Source organism: Capra hircus, chromosome 8, assembly GCF_001704415.2.
Source record: "Capra hircus breed San Clemente chromosome 8, ASM170441v1, whole genome shotgun sequence".
NCBI lineage: Eukaryota > Metazoa > Chordata > Mammalia > Artiodactyla > Bovidae > Capra > Capra hircus.
Genome location: NC_030815.1, coordinates 105,354,635 through 105,373,196, shown reverse-complemented (window position 1 = coordinate 105,373,196; position 18,562 = coordinate 105,354,635). Strand labels below are relative to the sequence as shown.

Here is an 18,562-nt window from a genome sequence, read left to right as displayed (position 1 = left end):
ATAAGAGAGAGACTTCAGTGCGTTTTCAGTCAGTCCCCTCACCTTCCACTTTCAGTTTTAGAAATGGGAAACGTAGCTTCCTTGAGGAGGTAGGTCCTAACCAACATCATAGAAGAGCAGGCGGCAGGGTCATGGACCCTAATCTAGGGATTTTCCTTCTCTTTCATAAGAAATCCGAGTTGGCTTTTTTTTTTTCTTTCCTGGAATAAAGTCCATTAATGACCATAACTAAATGCATTCATAAACTCAACATGTATTAAGGCGTGATTTTTTTTTTTTTTTTTGGTCACCAGCAGTGACTATGCCAGCCACAGTGATAGGTGCTATAGAGGAATCACCCATAAGTGACACACAGTCACTATCTTCTGAAGCTTCCCAAAGTAGTATCTGCAGTAGGGGGGCGGGGCGGGGGCTGTGTTTCATATCCTGCACCCAACAGTGACATCCATTCATTTATTCAACACAGACTTAACAGCCCCCTTTTTAGGTTGGTTGTTGATCATGCATTGTTAAAAAGGCAGAAGCAGTCCCTACCTACGTGTAGCTCACTGTTCCACATAATTAAGCAGTTGCAAAGAATAGGAAAAACAAATATCGTATACTAATGCATATATATGGAATCTAGACAAATAGTACTGATGAGCCTTTTTGCAGGGAAGGAATGGAGATGCAGACATAGAGAAAAGACCTGTGTACACAGCCGGGGAAGGAGAGGATGGGACAAACTGAAAAAGGAGCACTGACATATATGTGCTATCACGCGTAAAATAGATAGCTGCTGTATAACACGGGGAGTCCAGCCCCATGCTCTGTGACGACCTAGAGGGATGGAATGGGAAGCAGGGGAAGAGACTCAAGAAGGAGAAAGTGAAAGTGAAGTCGTTCAGTCGTGCCCGACTCTTTGCGACCCCATGGACAGTAGCCTGCACCAAGCTCCTCCATCCATGGGATTTTCAAGGCAAGAGTACTGGAGTGGGTTGCCATTTCATTCTCCAGGGAATCTTCCCAACCCAGGGATCGAACCCAGGTCTCTCACATTGTAGACAGACGCTTTACCGTCTGAGCCACCAGGGAAATCCAAGAAGGAGAAGATATATATATATATAATTATGACTGATTTGTGTTGTTGTATGGCGGAAACCAATACAACATTGTAAAGCAATTTTCTTCCAATTAAAAAAAATAGAATAGGAGTAATAAGGGTCAAAAGGACAGAGAGGAGCCCTTTGGGGAGGCGAGGCATAGGCACTCAGCCTGGGTAACTCAGTAAAGCCCACCCAAGAACTGAGACTGGGAGGCCTACAGGGTAAGTTGGGGTCAGGCACGTGGAGGAAGAAGACCGGAGGGTCTGGGGCCAAAGGAGTAGCCTGTGAAATGTTCCGAGGTGTAATACTACGTAGAGCAGGGGTTTAAACCTCGTAATTTTGAATTTATCATTTGCCTCCACCTTGAGATTTCTGTGGGCTTCCTAGTGGCTCAGCTGGTAAAGAGTCTGCCTGCCACGCGGGAGACCTGGGTTCCATACCTGGGTTGGGGAAGATCCCCTGGAAAAGGAATGGCAGCCCACCCCAGTATTCTTTCCTGGAGAATCCCATGGACAGAGGAGCCTGGCGGGCTGCAGTCCAAAGGGTCGCAAAGAGTCAGACATGACTGAGCGACTAACACTTTTCACTTTCTGATTTTTACCGTATTTCCATGCTGTCTGCACTTTATTGTCTATTTTGTCCATAGGCCCACTTATTGCAAGTATATTTGAAAAGAAAGCACTGTATCACTGTGTAAAGGGAAAACAAGCACCGTCTACCTTTAATAAAAATTAAACTTAAGCATTCAGTACAATGGAAGAAAAGCAGAATACCAGAAAACAATGCAGTTTAAGCCTCACAGAGCCTGAGGCTTTCCTTTTAAAAGGGAAGATTAGAGAGTGTTAGAGAAGTACTTTAAAACACAGTCCCGAATTAAACCTTTCCTTCTGAAAGTAATCTGGAGGAGGGCAAGGGATTGAAAAAGGGAATCTAAATGCTTTTCCCCGTTGTGATTCATTGTTGTTTAATACTGGACGTGTGATCTTCCTGAGTACCACCTAAAATCCTTTCTCCTGCCCCAGGAGGACCCCTTCCACACTTCGGTAAACACTGTGTGTGGAGGGACTGGAGGAATTTCTGTGCAGTCGGGTCGGACCAAAGCGTGTAACAGCAGGAGTGAGAAGAGATAAGACAGGAGAGGTCAGCAGAGGCCAGTTCCGAATGCCCTTTAAGTAGGGTTAAAGAGTTTGGATTATCTCTCTAGGGTAATGGGAAGCTTTTCAAGTGTTTTTCACAGGGGGAGATGTTATCAGATCTTCAAGGGAAAAAGATCCCTCTGACAGCCTCTGGCAGCCTGGACTAGAGCGGTCCTGACCAGAGGGAGGCAGGGAGGCCCCAGAGCCTGTTGTGATACTAAATCCAGGAGACAGAGGGCGGTGCTCCAGGCCAGGATTGTGTCAGTGGTCCTGGAGAGAATTGCAGGACTTCCTGAAATACTTGGTGGGCAGTGCGTAATGCTTTAAATAGCTTTAAAATTACCCTGTAAAACAGACAAAATAGGGTATCCTCCCCATTTTATGAATGGAAAGGAATTGGAGGCCCCACGGGGTTAAATGAGCTGCACGGAGGCACACAGAGTTTGCTGTGGGGTCTGCTTCTGCCCTGAGCCCTTGCGACACGTGCAGTAACCTTCGAAGAATTCAAGGCTTGGTCGAGGGATAAAAGGGGTCTTTCCCCGGAGCAGACCTTATCTGTTCTGCTGGATCCTGGGTTTGTAACTGTCTCGCTCTCTGTCAGATAAAAGCTAAAAGAGAGCAAACAGACAGACAGGAGCACAGAGCTTCAGATGAAAGCTGCGGTATGAGTCACCTCGGCTACCATCTTGCCCAGGCACAGGGAAAGGCGTTCTCCCTTCATTGGGCTTTCCCATAGGCTTCAGGGAATTTGGGTGGAAACTAAACCAGAGCTCACTCTCGACTTTATCTTTATCATCTTCTGGGATCCTCCAGGACATCAATCTTCTGGAAAGCCTTTCTGGTTACTCAAAGAGGCGGAACAACCCACTCAGTAATGGACAGTGATAACCTGCTCACCTCCAGCCAGCTGGTCACCAGCCAGTGTGCCAACCCCCAGCCTGTGCCACCCAGCTTCCTCCTTCTTAGGGCTTTCTAGTCTCTGGAGGGAATCTGAGGTTTCCCTGATGTCCCACGCTGGCATGAGCGGGAACCAAGACAGCTGCATCCTGGTCCATCCTGGCACTGCTGATAAACTCACCAGGCAGCCTTGGCCTCTCTAGGCCTGAGTATCTTCATCTATAAAATGATAGCAGTCCTTTCTTTCTTTTCTTTTTTTTTTTAAGCAGTGAAAAATCTGTTTTCTAAATAAAGCTTACACAGAGCCCCAGCTCTTAGCTGGAATGCCACCTCCTAAGGGAACCCTCTAAAATTTCCACTCTGTCACACCCTCAGGTTTTAATTTTCCATGTTGTAGCTACTAGTCTTAGTATCTTATATTGCTTATCTATTTCATGGTGGTGGTGGTTTAGTCACTTAGTTATGTCTGACTCTTGTGACCCTGTGGACTATAGCCTGCCAGGTTCCTCTATCCATGGGATTTCCCAGGCAAGAATACTGGAGTGGTTGCCATTTCCTTTTGCAGGGGGTCTTCCCAACCTGGGGATAGAACCCATGTCTTCTGTGTCTCCTACACTGGCAGGTAGGTTCTTTACCTACTGAGCCACCAAGGAAGTCCACTTGTGTGTTTACTCATGTGACTTAGCAGCAGCAGCAGCAGCATGTATCTCTAGGATATTATCCCCACCACAATGTGAATTTATAGCTTATACTTTATGTCCTATCCACTCAGGTGCTAAACCATGACGTATTGAATGATAATGGGATGAGTGGATGTGTAAGTCGGATGACTACAGAACTGTTCTGGTAGGAGCTAGAGGCAGTGACTTGGAGCCCCCTTGCTGGGTCTCCTCTTCAGCTTCCCCACTCCAGTCCCAAGGATCCATGAGGTCTACCTGAGCTATCAAGGATCACAATTGGAAACAGCTGAACTCTACAAAATCTAAATTTTTCTAGCTTAGAAATAACATTATCAAGAAATGCATTGCGCTTGCCAACATTAAGAGACTTAAAGAGACCCTCACTTATTAATTTATAGAGTCACTGATTCATTTAATGTACTTGCTATGTGCCAGACCTTGGGCTGTGGGCTGGAGATAGAACAGGGAAGAAGACAGCGCCTATCTTTGACAGGCTCAGCATCTAGTGAGAAAAAGACTGGTCAGCAGGGAGATACAGTGAAATATGTCACAAGAAGCATGCGATAAAGAGGGCGGGCAGCGCATTTTAGAGCAATGTCTGTCAAACTTCCGTGTGTAGGAGAATCACTTGGAGGTCTGATTAAAATTTAGATCAACTCAGCATCCTGGAATGGGCTTGAGTGTCTGCATTTCTAACAAGTTATTAGATGATACTAGTGTTACTGGTTTAAAAAGCGTGCTTTGAGTGACAAGGATCTAGATGCAGCTGTTGATGCAGCTAATCCAGACCTGGAGCTCAAGGAAGAATTTCTAGAGAGGAAAGTGAGTGTCTGCTCACACGTCCAGAATAAGCAGGAATCCTAAAGGTGGGAGGGGAGGCGTGCTCTCGTTAGAAGGAACAACTAGTGCAAGGGTGCGTGCATGCGTGTGTGTGCGTGTGCGTGTGCGTGTGTGTGTGTGTGTGTACTCAGTTGTATCTGACTCTTTGTGACCCTATGGACTGTATTCCACCAGACTCCTCTGTCCAGGGAATTCTCTAGGCAATAATACTGGAGTGGGTTGCCTTCTCCTCCAGGGGACCTTCCTGACCCAGGGATCGAACCCTCATCTCCTGCACCTCCTCATCTGCTGCATCTCCTGCACTGCAGGCAGATTCTTTGCCACGGAGGCATCAGGGAAGCCCCAAGGGCGAGAGAGGGCAGGGTAAGAGAATATACTTCAGTCAGGAAGGACAAATCTCAGGGGAGTGGAGAGTTCGGGGTGAGGAGGAGAAGGGAAGACCGAAGACGGCAGCTGAAGTCATATCATAATGGCTCTTTATGAGGCCTATTCATGAGTCACTTTTCTTCCAAAAGCTGGGTCAGTGTTTTAAACAGAGGACCCATGTGGGTAGATGTACCATGCCTCTCAAAGGTTAGCAAGTCTGCAGAACATCCAAGTGTAAAGGAGAAAGAGCAAGACCCTGCCTTGGGTTTCTGGTCTAGCTTCATCACCAGCTTGCTGTGTAACGCTGGACAAGTTGCCTCTCCCCTCTGGGCCTCATTTGCAACATAAAAGGGCTGGACTCCAAGGTCCCTTCCAGCTCCAAAGACAGGGAACCAGGCAGCCCTGAAGGTCATAGAAACCAGAGAAGAGACACACCAGAAGTGTCCTTTCACCTCTAGCCCAGCGTGGCATGTTCTTCAGGAACCTAGGATGGCTAGGACAGTAAGAGTTTTTCCCAGGAGCACTCTCGTATCATGAGATGAGCTCTGTTAGGATTTCATTGGCCTCTAACCACCAAGCCCCCAAATGTTCTCTGCTTCTCCATGGATCTTTGGTTGGGTACCCCCATAAAGTTTAGTGACAAGAGGGTGACTCTTACTGCTACCTAAATCCATCAGGCCAATGTCTGGAGCTTGGTTCCCATGGCAACCACAGGTTCCTGCAAACAACTGCTCAGAGAAGACCGGCTGACACCCAGCTGTCCAAGCCATAGGGTTCCTATTAGGAGGCCTGAAAAACGCCACTTATAGGTGGTCAGGGGTCAGATTTGCTCCAATCAAACACCCTTGACCACTCCTGAGCTGCTCAGTCCTCTCAGGGATGTCTGATGGAGAGAGAGAAGAGAGTCAGCATTTGAAGAGATTTTGTTTCAGTGAAATTGATCTGTCTAGAGTACATGTATGTCTAGATATTTCTGTTTTTCTTTACATCATATAATGCTTTATTTACATTTTACAAATCACTTTTACATTCATTAATTTGAAAATATTTGCTGCATTTTTCAAAATCTCTTTCTTTTCTTATATTTGGACTCAGTTATATAAGTATATATGTTTCTTTAACTAGAGGATAATTGCTTTACAATGTTGTATTGATTTCTGCCACACAGAAATTTCTGCCACGTGACTCAATCATAAGTATACATATGTCCCCACCTTCTTGGACCCCTCCTACCCCACCCTTCTGGGCTGTCACAGAGCCCTAGGTTGAGTTCCCTGTGTTATACAGCCACTTCTCACTGGTTATTTTGCATATGGTAATGCACGGTCCTTACTGCTGCTCTGAATTTGCCCCACCCTCTCCTTCCTCTGCTGTGTCCCCAAGTCTCTTCTCTCTGTCTGTGTCTCTATTCCTGCCCTGCAAATACTTTCATCAGCACCATTTTTCCAGATTCCATCTTTATGTATTAATATCTGGTATTTGTTTTTCTCTTTCTGATGGACTTCACTCTGCATAATAGGCTCTGGGTTTGTCCACCTCACTAGAACTGACTCAAGTTCATTCCTTTTTGTGGCTGAGTAATATTCCATTGTATCTATGTACCACAGCTTCTTTATCCACTCCTCTGTCAATAGACATCTAAATTGCCTTCCATGGCCTGGCTGGGGTAAATAGTGCTGCAGTGAACAATGGGGTACCCATGTGTTTTTTTGAATTATGGTTTCCTCAGGGTATACGCCCAATAGTGGGATTGCTGGGTCAAATTCCTTATGATTATACAGTGGAAGTGAGAAATAGATTTATGGGTCTAGATCTGATAGATAAAGTGCCTGATGAACTATGTAATGAGGTTCGTGACATTGTACAAGAGACAGGGATCAAGACCATCCCCATGGAAAAGAAATGCAAAAAAGCAAAATGGCTGTCTGGGGAGGCCTTACAAATAGCTGTGAAAAGAAGAGAGGCGAAAAGCAAAGGAGAAAAGCAAAGATATAAGCATCTGAATGCAGAGTTCCAAAGAATAGCAAGAAGAGATAAAAAAAAACCTTCAGCTATCAATGCAAAGAAATAGAGAAAAACAACAGAATGGGAAAGACTAGAGATCTCTTCAAGAAAATTAGAGATACCAAGTGAACATTTCATGCAAAGATGGGCTCGATAAAGGACAGAAATGGTCTGGACCTAACAGAAGCAGAAGATACTAAGAAGAGGTGGCAAGAATACACGGAAGAACTGTACAAAAAGGATCTTCATGACCCAGATAATCACGATGATGTGATCACTAATCTAGAGCCAGACATCTTGGAATGTGAAGTCAAGTGGGCCTTAGAAATCATCACTACAAACAAAGCTAGTGGAGGTGATGGAATTCCAGTTGAGCTGTTTCAAATCCTGAAAGATGATGCTGTGAAAGTGCTGCACTCAATATGCCAGCTGAGTTTGGAAAACTCAGCTGGCATATTCCACTGCTGGCAAATTCCAGCAGTGGCCACAGGACTGGAAAAGGTCAGTTTCCATTCCAATCCCAAAGAAAGGCAATGCCAAAGAATGCTCAAACTACCGCACAACTGCACTCATCTCACATGCTAGTAAAGTAATGCTCAAAATTCTCCAAGCCAGGCTTCAGCAATACGTGAACCGTGAACTCCCTGATGTTCAAGCTGGTTTTAGAAAAGGCAGAGGAACCAGGGATCAAATTGCCAACATCCGCTGGATCATGGAAAAAGCAAGAGAGTTCCAGAAAAACATCTATTTCTGCTTTATTGACTATGCCAAAGCCTTTGACTGTGTGGATCACAATAAACTGTGGAAAATTCTGAAAGAGATGGGAATACCAGACTACCTAACCTGCCTCTTGAGAAATCTGTATGCAGGTCAAGAAGCAACAGTTAGAACTGGACATGGAACAACAGACTGCTTCCAAATAGGAAAAGGAGTGCGTCAAGGCTGTATATTGTCACCCTGCTTATTTAACTTATATGCAGAGTACATCATGAGAAACGCTGGACTGGAAGAAACACAAGCTGGAATCAAGATTGCCGGAAGAAATATCAATAACCTCAGATATGCAGATGACACCACCCTTATGGCAGAAAGTGAAGAGGAGCTAAAAAGCCTCTCGATGAAAGTGAAAGAGGAGAGTGAAAAAGTTGGCTTAAAGCTCAACATTCAGAAAACGAAGATCATGGCATCTGGTCCCATCACTTCATGGGAAGTAGATGGGGAAACAGTGGAAACAGTGTCAGACTTTATTGTTTTGGGCTCCAAAATCACTGAAGATGGTGACTACAGCCATGAAATTGAAAGACGCTTACTCCTTGGAAGAAAAGTTATGACCAACCTAGATAGTATATTCAAAAGCAGAGACATTACTTTGCCGACTAAGGTCCATCTGGTCAAGGCTATGGTTTTTCCAGTGGTCATGTATGGATGTGAGAGTCAGACTGTGAAGAAGGCTGAGTGCCGAAGAATTGATGCTTTTGAACTGTAGTGTTGGAGAAGACTCTTGAGAGTCCCTTGGACTGCAAGGAGATCCAACCAGTCCATTCTGAAGGAGATCAACCCTGGGATTTCTTTGGAAGGAATGATGGTAAAGCTGAAACTCCAGTACTTTGGCCACCTCATGCGAAGAGTTGACTCATTGGAAAAGACTCTGATGCTGGGAGGGACTGGGGGCAGGAGGAGAAGGGGACGACTGAGGATGAGATGGCTGGATGGCATCACTGACTCGATGGATGTGAGTCTGAGTGAACTCCGGGAGTTGGTGATGGACAGGGAGGCCTGGCGTGCTGTGATTCATGGGGTCGCAAAGAGTCGGGCACGACTGAGTAACTGAACTGAACTGAACTGATGGTAGTTTTATTCCTAGTTTTTAAAGAAATCTCCATCCTGCTCTCCAGAGTGGCTATATCAGTTTACATTCCCCCCAACTATGCCAAAGGGTTCCCTTTTCTCCACATCTTCTTCAGCACTTATTGTTTGTAGATTTTTTGATGATGGCCATTCTGACTGTAGGTTTGATTTGCATTTTTCTAATGTTGAATGGTGTTGAGCTTGTCTCATGAGTTTATTGGCCATCTGTATTTCTTCTTCAAAGAATTGTCTGCTTAGGTCTTCTACCCATTTTTCGATTGGGTTGTTTGTTTTTCTGACATTGAGCTGCATGAGCTGCTTGTGTGTTTCGGAGATTAATCTGTTGTCACTTGCTTCATTTGCTATTGTTTTCTTCCATTCTGAGGGTTGTCTTTTCATCTCATTTATGGTAGAAACACTGTATTTCTGTTATCAGCCCCTGTTGTTTCCATGGCGGACACTGCTAATAGATAACAGAAATCATTCCAGGCTTGATTCATTCTAGGCTGTTTCTAAACATAACCAGACAAGAAGCGTTTCCCATCTGAAAAGGATTAGAACATGTTATGAATTGTCATTGCTTTGTTCTTCGTGAAAATATTCAAGCCTGGGATGTCAGTATACATTCTTCGGTCCAAGATTATGTTAGCTCTTTCCTTAGATATCTTGGATGCACTCTCCTGGAATTTCTAGGATGTTGGAAACAAGAGCAAACTTAGGCTCCTAGAATCATACTCCTATCATTTCAGACGCATTTTCATTTTTTTTTTCCTGCGTATTTTGACATTTCAGAAATCAAGATGGATTGTGCACAATCGATGTGCACGTTATGTTGCATTCTTCATTTCTTGAAAGGCTGTTATTAAATCAATAGCATGTCTTAAAATTGACAGTGTCTTAGAATAGATAAATACGAGCAAGACACACCATGAGTTTGAACAAATGTCCCACAGAACATCCCCCCACTAATATTATAGCAATGTACATAATTATCTTGTTGTTGTTCAGTTGCTAAATTGTGTCAGATTCCTTGTGACCCCATGGACTGCCGTACACCAGTCTTTCTGGACCTTCACCATCTCCCAGAGTTTGCTCAAACTCATGTCCATTGAGTCAGTAATGCCATCCAACCATCTCATCCTCTGTCACCCCGTATCCTGCCCTCAATCTTTCCCAGCATCAAGGTCTTTTCTAATGAGTTGGCTCTTCGCATCAGGTGGCCAAAGTATTGGAGCTTCAGCTTCAGCATCAGTCCTCCCAATGAATATTCAGGGTTGATTTTCTTTAGGATTGATTGGTTTGGTCTCCTTTTGGTGCAAAAGACTCGCAAGTGTCTTCTCCAGCACCACAGTTTGAAGGCATCAATTCTTCGGCGCTCAGCCTTCTTTATGGTCCAACTCTCACATCCATATGGAAAAACCATAGCTTTGACTATATGGACCTTTGTTGGCAAAGTGATGTCCCTGCTTTTTAATATGCTTTGCCATAGCTTTTCTTCCAAAGAGCAAGTGTCTTTGAACTTCATGGCTACAGTCACTGTGTGCAGTGATTTTGGAGCCCAAGAAAATAAAATCTGCCACTGTTTCCATTTTTTCCTCATCTATTTCCCATGAAGTAATGGGAACAGAGGCCATGATCTTAGTTTTCTGAATGCTGGATTTTAAGCCAACTTTTTTTACTCTCTTCTTTCACCTTCATCAAGAGGCTCTTTAGTTCCTCTTCTCTTTCTGCCATGAGGGTGGTATCATCTGCATATCTGAGGTTGTTGAAATTTCCATCTGTTCCAAACTGAAATACTTTTGGGTTTGTTGAGATTTAGTCATTCTTACCATCAGTTTAGAAATGAGTTCTTGGAAGGCCTCATGGTTTCTTATGAGAGAACAAGGAGGACACAAAGCCAAATGTAAATATTTTTGCTAGTCACCTTACAAATCGTATTTCAAACCTGGTGTTGAGGAAATATATTTACACGGCAGTACCCGAGCTTCTGATTTTCTGTTTAATGGGGGTGGTCTGAGGCTAAACTGGATGTGGATATTTGGAAAGTAAGCCCAGTGAACCACTGGGAAGCCATAAAACCATGGCTTCATTGCACACATTCATCATACCAGCTTAAAAACGTGTGCATGTTTCAAAACGGAAGTGCCTTCTATTGTATTTTGTCCTAAAAGTAATTCTTGTTCATTCTGTAATGTGTAAATGGGACAGGTGTATATACATAAAATTGCAAACTAAAATGTTGTTCCCTGGACTCCTAGTCTCTACCCAGAGATAAAATTGGTAACAGTGTGCACATATTTCTCCAGAGATCGATATGGACTTGACATGGATGTGCTCATGAGTAAGGAAACTGGTTCAGACTTAAGGATATGTTGACATCTATAGACCACATGGTTCCGCTTCTGTCCACTTGGCTATGTTGGTCAAGTACATTCGTTTTGCTCTGTTTTCTGCCTATTTACATAGCACAAGTCTTTTCCTACGGATGCATATGCACATATGTCAGCTTTTTAAAGGTTCCTTCAATTATATGAATTTATCAGACATTAATTTACCCCTCTGTTAAATAAAGACCAACTAGATTTCTTACTTTTTTTTTTTAATTATAAACAAATATGTATAAACATTTTACCCAGTTGCCCAATTACTTCCTTAGGCCCATGGGATGCTCCTGTGTCACTGAAGGTAATGTTACCTAGGTTTCTCGCACCTGGTGGGTCGCCTGTCATCATTGTCATCCCTGATCCTCAGGGCTCTCCCCTCTTATTTTCATTTACTAGAACATCATAACTGTTTTCCTAAATGCCCGCCCCCCTTCAGGGACACACTTGAGTCCTACTTGCAGCACTTCCGCAGGAGACTTGCTTTTGAGACAGCCTTTGGCATCGCAATCTGGCTCCAGTGTGCATGTATCACTCTTACCAGAAGCGAGTGGGGTTCTCCAGATGTGGCCTGACGGGGCAGCTCAAATGGAAGACCTTATTTCCCTGAATCTGCCTTCTGCTTCCAGAGGTGGGGTTCCAGTTTGATGCAGCCGCGCCATGCCATGGACTCTCATCAAGCTTGAGGTCAGCTAACACAGAGACTTAAGCTTAGCTCAAGGAGACAGAGATTAGGGAGAGAGGCCAACGGAAATGTTCCCTTGCTGTCTCTCCTCTTTTGTTCCATCCCATGGCTCCCTTAGAATTAGATTTCTGTCCAATAACTGTGTCAACAGCGAAGTGGGTAATGGTGCTGGGAAGAGTAGTCACTTAAGGTCCTATAGTTCCCGGAGAAGCGGCATCCGAGCCCAGCCGCTGACTCCTTCACAAGCCATCCCTGTCTCAGTCTCGCCTGCTGGTACAGTGATAGATTAATGGGCGCTGTCCCTCCTTTCCCTCCGGCTTCCCATCCTGCTGGGCCCGCGTCCTGTCTCCAAGGAGGAGGATTTCATTTCTGGTATTTGAGAAAAGTGGTCACTCTGACCTGTGCTTTCCCCCTCCAGGCAAAGCTTGGGGGCATGCCTGGCCTTTGATTTATGAATCTCCATTGCCTGCAATGTATTACCCAGCAATCTCACCTTCGGTCTCTCACCCCACGCCCTGCTTCAGCCTCTGAACACCCCCAAGCCTTCTCTTCGTGGCTCCACCTTCTGAATTCTCTCGCCTTTGTCTCATTGCACATCTCACTGAAGCATTGTGTTTGGCGGAGAGAGAGCAGGAGACAGTTAAGCGAACTAAGACGCTTATGGCAGTAATTTCACCGCAGCTGAGCAGCAGTCCTGCAAAATAAGCATCTCTATCCCCAGTTCACAAATGAGGAAACTGAGGCTCATAGAGAAGAAATGGCTTGCCCTAACATACTCTGGAGCCTATGTCCTTTCCACTGCAAAATATCTTGGCTAACATTACTGAGAACTAAGCAAATCACCCAGCTCCTCTCATCTTCCAGAAACACTGTTGTTGTTCTCATTTTACTAATGCAGTAACTGGGAGTTAGTAGCACTGAAGAGCTTGCTCATGATCCATGTAGCTAAGTGATAGAACTAGGATTTGAATCTGGGACTTCAAAACCAAACATGTCATCTCAGCTCTAGACATTCAGAGCCCCAATTCTAGTTTTGCTTTTGTTACTAACTTAAGGTGTGCCTAAAGGGCGAATTGTTCTCTCATTTCAATCTTTAGTTTCCATCTATACAAAGGCTTGTCCAGTTGAATTCCAAGATTATCTCTACGGAAATATCTGGGCTCTTGGAGACAAAGCATTTGGACATCTTAAAGGACTTTTCTCCCCAATCTCATTTTGTATTTGTGACTTATGTGGCTGTCTAGATCACACAATAGGGGCTTCACAGGTGACTCAGTGGTAAACAATTGACCTGCCAATGCAGGAGACACAGGAGATGTGGGTTCAATCCCTGGTTCAGGAAGGTCCCCTGGAGGAGGCAATGGTAACCCAGTCCAGTATTCTTGCCTGGAGAATCCCATGGACAGAGCAGCCTGGCAGGCTACAAACAGTCCATGGGTTTGCAAGAGTCGGCCTGAGTAAACTTTCACTACTATCTACTTTGTGGTAGACCTAGTCATTATTCCCATTTGTAGGTAAGGAAACTGAGGCACGGTTTGTGAGACAATGTCCTCAGTATCACAAAGCTAGTAAGTGTCTGGGGCAGGATTCGAACCTCAGCAGTCAGGCTCTCGAGCCTGTGTGGTGCACCATCTCTCTATACAACCCATGCCCCAGCTTCTAAGCTCCAGTGGCCTGGCTCCGCCACTTCTCCAGTTTCCCACTGTGAGCCCACTTGCACACCATCTTCCACCTCTAAACCCCTTCTGTCTGTGACTTTCCCTACGCTTCCTATTATGCCTTTTCCCTCTTCTTTGTCCAAACCCTACTCATCATGGAGACTCAGCACAAGTTCCCCTCTTTCCAGGAAGTCCTCTCAGATTTCCCAGTCCCCACTCGGTACTGTCCTCTGTCCCCCACAGCTCCCACATCTCCTTTTATTGTTGCTCTTGCCACCTGCCTTGCAGTTTTCCACTTGCGTATCTTTCCTACTGAATTGGGAACTCTGCCATGCGACAAATGCTCAGCAAAGGTACAAGCAATGACTGTCTCCTTCAACGTCACCCCTGCCCCGTTCGTCAAAGGAAGAAGCGAGTTTGAAGATGTTAAGTCAAGTTCCCCAGAACACAGAGCTGCTAAGGAGCAGAGCAAGAGCTGAAATGAGGAGGCCTGGGAGTAAGCCCCTCTGGTTCCCCCCCGCCACCCCGGGGAGGCGCCTGCCAGAGGCGAGAGAGCCCTGTGGGGCGAGTGTGATTATGAAGCTATGAATTCTTGGCACCTCAGGAAATATTCCACCCGAGTGGTGAGCTATACAAAGAGGACTTTTTGAAAGGCACCTCGTAAATCATGCCCGCAAGACCTACACACATAAGCCCGGCCCTTTTCCAGCCGCCACGCAGGTGCCTGACACAGTCTCCCATTTGTGGGGTCTGCTGTCGTAAAATGCCTCCCTCCTGGGGTTCTCCAAGGGGCACGCAGAGGACAGCAGGAGAGGGCCTCGCCTCTGGCCCCTCAGGATCTCCAGGCATCTTGAGGATGTGGAGATGTAGCAGAAAGTGGATCCCACCTGGAGACAGACACCCGAACAGCAAAGCTGACTTCTGGTGTGACCCTCTCGAAGCCTCCGTTTCCACACCTTTCATGAGACCATGTTGTTGGTTCTCAAATGGGATGATTTTTTTTTAAATTTTGACTTATTTTTGCTGTGCTAGGTCATCATTGCACACGGGCTTTCCCTAGTTGTGGTGAGTGGGAACCACCCTCTAGTTGCGGGGCTGGGGCTTCTTGCTGCGATGGTTTGTCTCGTTGTGGAGTTCGGCCGGTAGGGCATGCGGGCTTCAACGTTACGGTGCGCAGGCTTAGTTGCCCCATGGCGTGTGGGATCTTCCAGGACCAGGGACCAAAACCGTGTCCCCCTCATGGCAAGGTGGATTCCTACCCACGGGAGCACCAGGGAAGCCCTCAAGTGGAGTGACTTTGCTCGGCAGAGGATATTTGGCAATGTCTAGACACAGCTTTCTTGTTATGCCTTGGACTGCGGGAGCAGGTATCTTGCAGGCGGAGGTGTAGGGATGCTGCATGACTGCCCCTCCAGCAAAGAATGACCCAGTCCACATGTTGACAGAGCCCTGTTGAGAAACCTTGGGCTAGGTGAACTCAGAGACACTTGCCTCAATTTTCTCTGCAGCCATCAGATCTCCTTGAGGAGCCTCTCTCTGGTGCTGCATAAAGAGCTCTAGATAAATTCCTAATGATGATCACCATAGTCCAAGGCAATTCTTGCTAGGACTAGTGTCCGATATGACCTTGATCCTGAGCCATCATCATAACAGTTCTCTGGAATAAAAGCTACCCTTTCCTGAGAGCGTGCTCGAGGCCAGCCTTTGGGCATCTCTTTTAGTTAATCTCATAGCCAGTTTCTGAAGGTAAGGTTACCATCACTGTTTTAGAGATAAGGAGAATGAGAGAGATGTCTGATTTGGGGATACAGATATAAAGGCTTTCATGAAGTAGAAAGCCCAGAAGGCAGGCTTCTTTTCCGACTGTGAGAAAAGAGTATGAGGGAGAGCAGTAAGACAGCAGACAGAGAGGGACATGGGACTGTTCAGACCTAGTGGGGACCACTTCAGTGGCCACCTTTATGTTTGAGCTCAGTTAAGTGGTGTCATCTCTCTGAAACTTGGGTTCCATACCCATTAAAGCTAAGGGGAAAGTATTTTCAGGCTTGTCGTGAAGGTTAAATACAGATTTTAAAGTGCATATGCATTGCTTACCCGGCATCTAGCATGTGGTGCTAATTTATTTTAGTTATTGTTCTTTTTGTCATTTATCTTCATTATAATAATTATTACTTGGCCAGAGTTCTAAGGCTTATAAGCTTTAGATTGTAGAAGTGAATATGTTAGGTCAAAACTTACACCTCTCTCTATTTTATTCTTATTATTTTTTATTGTAGTTGCTTTACAATGTTGTATTAGTTTTTGCTGTGCAGCAAAATGATACAAGCATATCAACCACACGTATAAGCATATATCCCCTATGTCTTGGATTTCCTTCCCATTTAGCTCACTGCAGAGCACTGAGTCGTATCCCCTATGCTATACAGTAGGTTCTCATAAGTTATCTATTTTATTCGTGAAAGTGAAAGTAAAAGTCGCTCAGTCGTGTCCGACTCTTTGCGACCCCATGGACTATACAGTACATGGAATTCTCCAGGTCAGAGTACTGGAGTGGGAAGCTATTCCCTTCTCCAAGGGGTCTTCCCAACCCAGGGATGGAACCCAGGTCTCCTGCACTGCAGGAGGATTCTTTACCAGCTGAGCCCCCGGGGAAGCCCATAGTATACATATGTCAACCCCTATCTCTCAATCCACCCTACCCCGCTCCTCCCTTGGTGTCCATACAATTGTCCTCTCTTTCACTTTTTGCACATGGCACAATTGAGGACAAATTCCAAAGTGATTTTTGAACAAGCGTTCACAATATCATGCTTACAGCTAGAAAACTGTTGGGACGAGAAGCCCTCATCCGTCCGTTGACCTTTACTGAACACCTCGAAGTCCTGACCCTTTGACCTGGGCTTCTCCAGCTTCATCACCGTCCCCTCCTGTCTTCCAGGAAGGCCCACCTGATCCTCCGGCGGCTGGAGAGGGTGAGCAGCCACTGTTCCAGCCTCCTGCGAAGCGCCTACATCCAGAGCCGTGTGGACACCGTGCCCTACCTCTTCTGCCGCAGCGAAGAGGTCCGGCCTGCGGGTATGGTGTGGTACAGCATCCTCAAGGACACCAAAGTCACGTGCGAGGAGAAGATGGTGTCCATGGCCCGGAACACGTACGGGGAGTCCAAGGGCCGGTGAGGGCAGGCACCGCCCTCCGTGAGCACAGGGACTCTCCGGGGGAGGGCGAGTGGTGCTCTCGTGGATCTGGGGCCTGGCAGGGGGTGGAGGACCCTGAGGCTGGGCTTGACGGAGGAGGCTTGCCAGCAAGGCCAAAGCAGACTCTCTTGTGGATACCCGATGGAGAACTTTGTCACCACTGGATTTCTTCATTTGCCCCCAGCTTTTATTTTTTCTAAGGTATTATTTGACTCTATCAAAGTCTCTCCTTTTTAAACTTTTTATTACGGATGGCGCTCAATCCTGAGGCAGGAGCTTTCAGTTGGAGACCCAGCGGCCTTTCCTCTTCTTCCTTCCTCCTGCCATCCACCCCCCGGCTTCCTTTCTGCCGTGGACCCCAGGAGGAGCCCTGTGGAGAGCTAGTTGGACCCCCTTCAGCATCAGGAAGGAGACCCCCAGGATCACTGGCAGTGAGGAAGCTTGGGTCTTGAGGACGTTCATTTTCCAGACATGTTTGGGTTGGCAGGACCCCTGCCTCTTCCTGCTCCCCGTGGGTCTGCCCAGAGTCCCTGCAGGACTTACCATGCATTAAAAGTTCCTATTGTCTCTCTCTCTCTGCTTGGGTCGTGTTTCTTACTGACGGGGGACCTCTGTTTATTTGCTCAACAGGTATTTATTGATTCTCTACTATATACCAGGCACTGGGCAATCAGCTAAAGAACAGATTCTCCCTGTCATCAGGGAGCATACAGTCCGTCGGAAATTACAGAGAAGCAGCTGGTTACTTTGGGCTGTGGTAGGGGAGGAATGGAGGCTCTTTGAACTACTTGCTGGGTCATGAGACAAATTACAGGGGTTCCAAAACGCTTTCTTGAAAAAGTGACGCCAATACCCATAAGATGGGGGGGGTGGGGATTAGCTCCAGGCAGGTGGGGCACCGTGACCAAAAGCCCAGAGATAAGACGAAAGGTAAGTCAGTCAATGGACATGAGTTTGGGCAAACTCTGGGAGACGGTGAAGGACAGGGAAGCCTGGCGCACTGCAGTCCAGAGAGCAAGACTCGACTGAGCGACTGGAAAACAGCAAAGTCATTCAAAGGCTGAAAGCACCTTCGATGGGAATAGAGATCAAAACAGGAAGAAGCGAGAGGTAAGGCTGGGAGCTGGGCAGAGCATTGGAAGCCGTGCAGAGAAAGTCTGACTATGTTTCAAGTAACTGAGAACCACTGCAGAACATTAGCAGAGGAGTCAACACGCTCTTTAAGAAAACCCATTCCATCGCCAGCATGGAGGTCGGACCGGAAAAGGCGTTGCAGAGAATGACTACTGTCATTTTGCAGAAGTGACGGCAGATTGGATCCCGAGGTAATGAGGGAAACCTTCCACCACTAAGTCTCCTTTGAAGTGGCAGTTGTCTACTTCCATTGTGTTACATACCAGGGAGGGTAATGAGCACAAAGAGGCTTTATAAGTCCTTAAGCTCCTGGCAGTAGCTCAGAGATGCTGGCTTACTGGAGGAAATGGGATGCAGGTCAGTCGTTTCATAGTGCAGACATGATACCTGTTAAAGAGTGAGGAATACACTGGAAATTCAGACGGGAAAATACTGAAGATCAGTAAAATAAAAGCAGTTGAAAATAAGCTTCCTTCTTAATTTTGATGAGTGCTGATGACATCCATAATCTCCCTCACCCCCTAGAAAAAACCTACCTGCTGAGTTGTTTTTCCCCCTATGATCCTAATAATCCACATGGGGAAACAAAGCAGGAGATTCTTCCAAACGACTCTGGTGCCTAAAGATCTCCTCAACCTCCAACAATCTAAGCTC

The 18,562-nt window shown here is 46.1% G+C and overlaps 1 protein-coding gene across 2 annotated transcripts in view; it reads left to right on the top strand.

Moving 5' to 3' along the window:
• Nucleotides 1-17,347, top strand: part of ASTN2 (astrotactin 2) — a 1,019,535-nt gene extending 1,002,188 nt beyond the window's left edge. For both annotated transcript variants that reach the window (XM_018052685.1, XM_018052684.1), the window contains exon 23: nucleotides 16,519-17,347. In XM_018052685.1, the coding sequence (XP_017908174.1) occupies nucleotides 16,519-16,756 (238 nt within the window). In that variant the 3' untranslated portion in view covers nucleotides 16,757-17,347. The remainder of the gene's footprint in view (nucleotides 1-16,518) is intronic.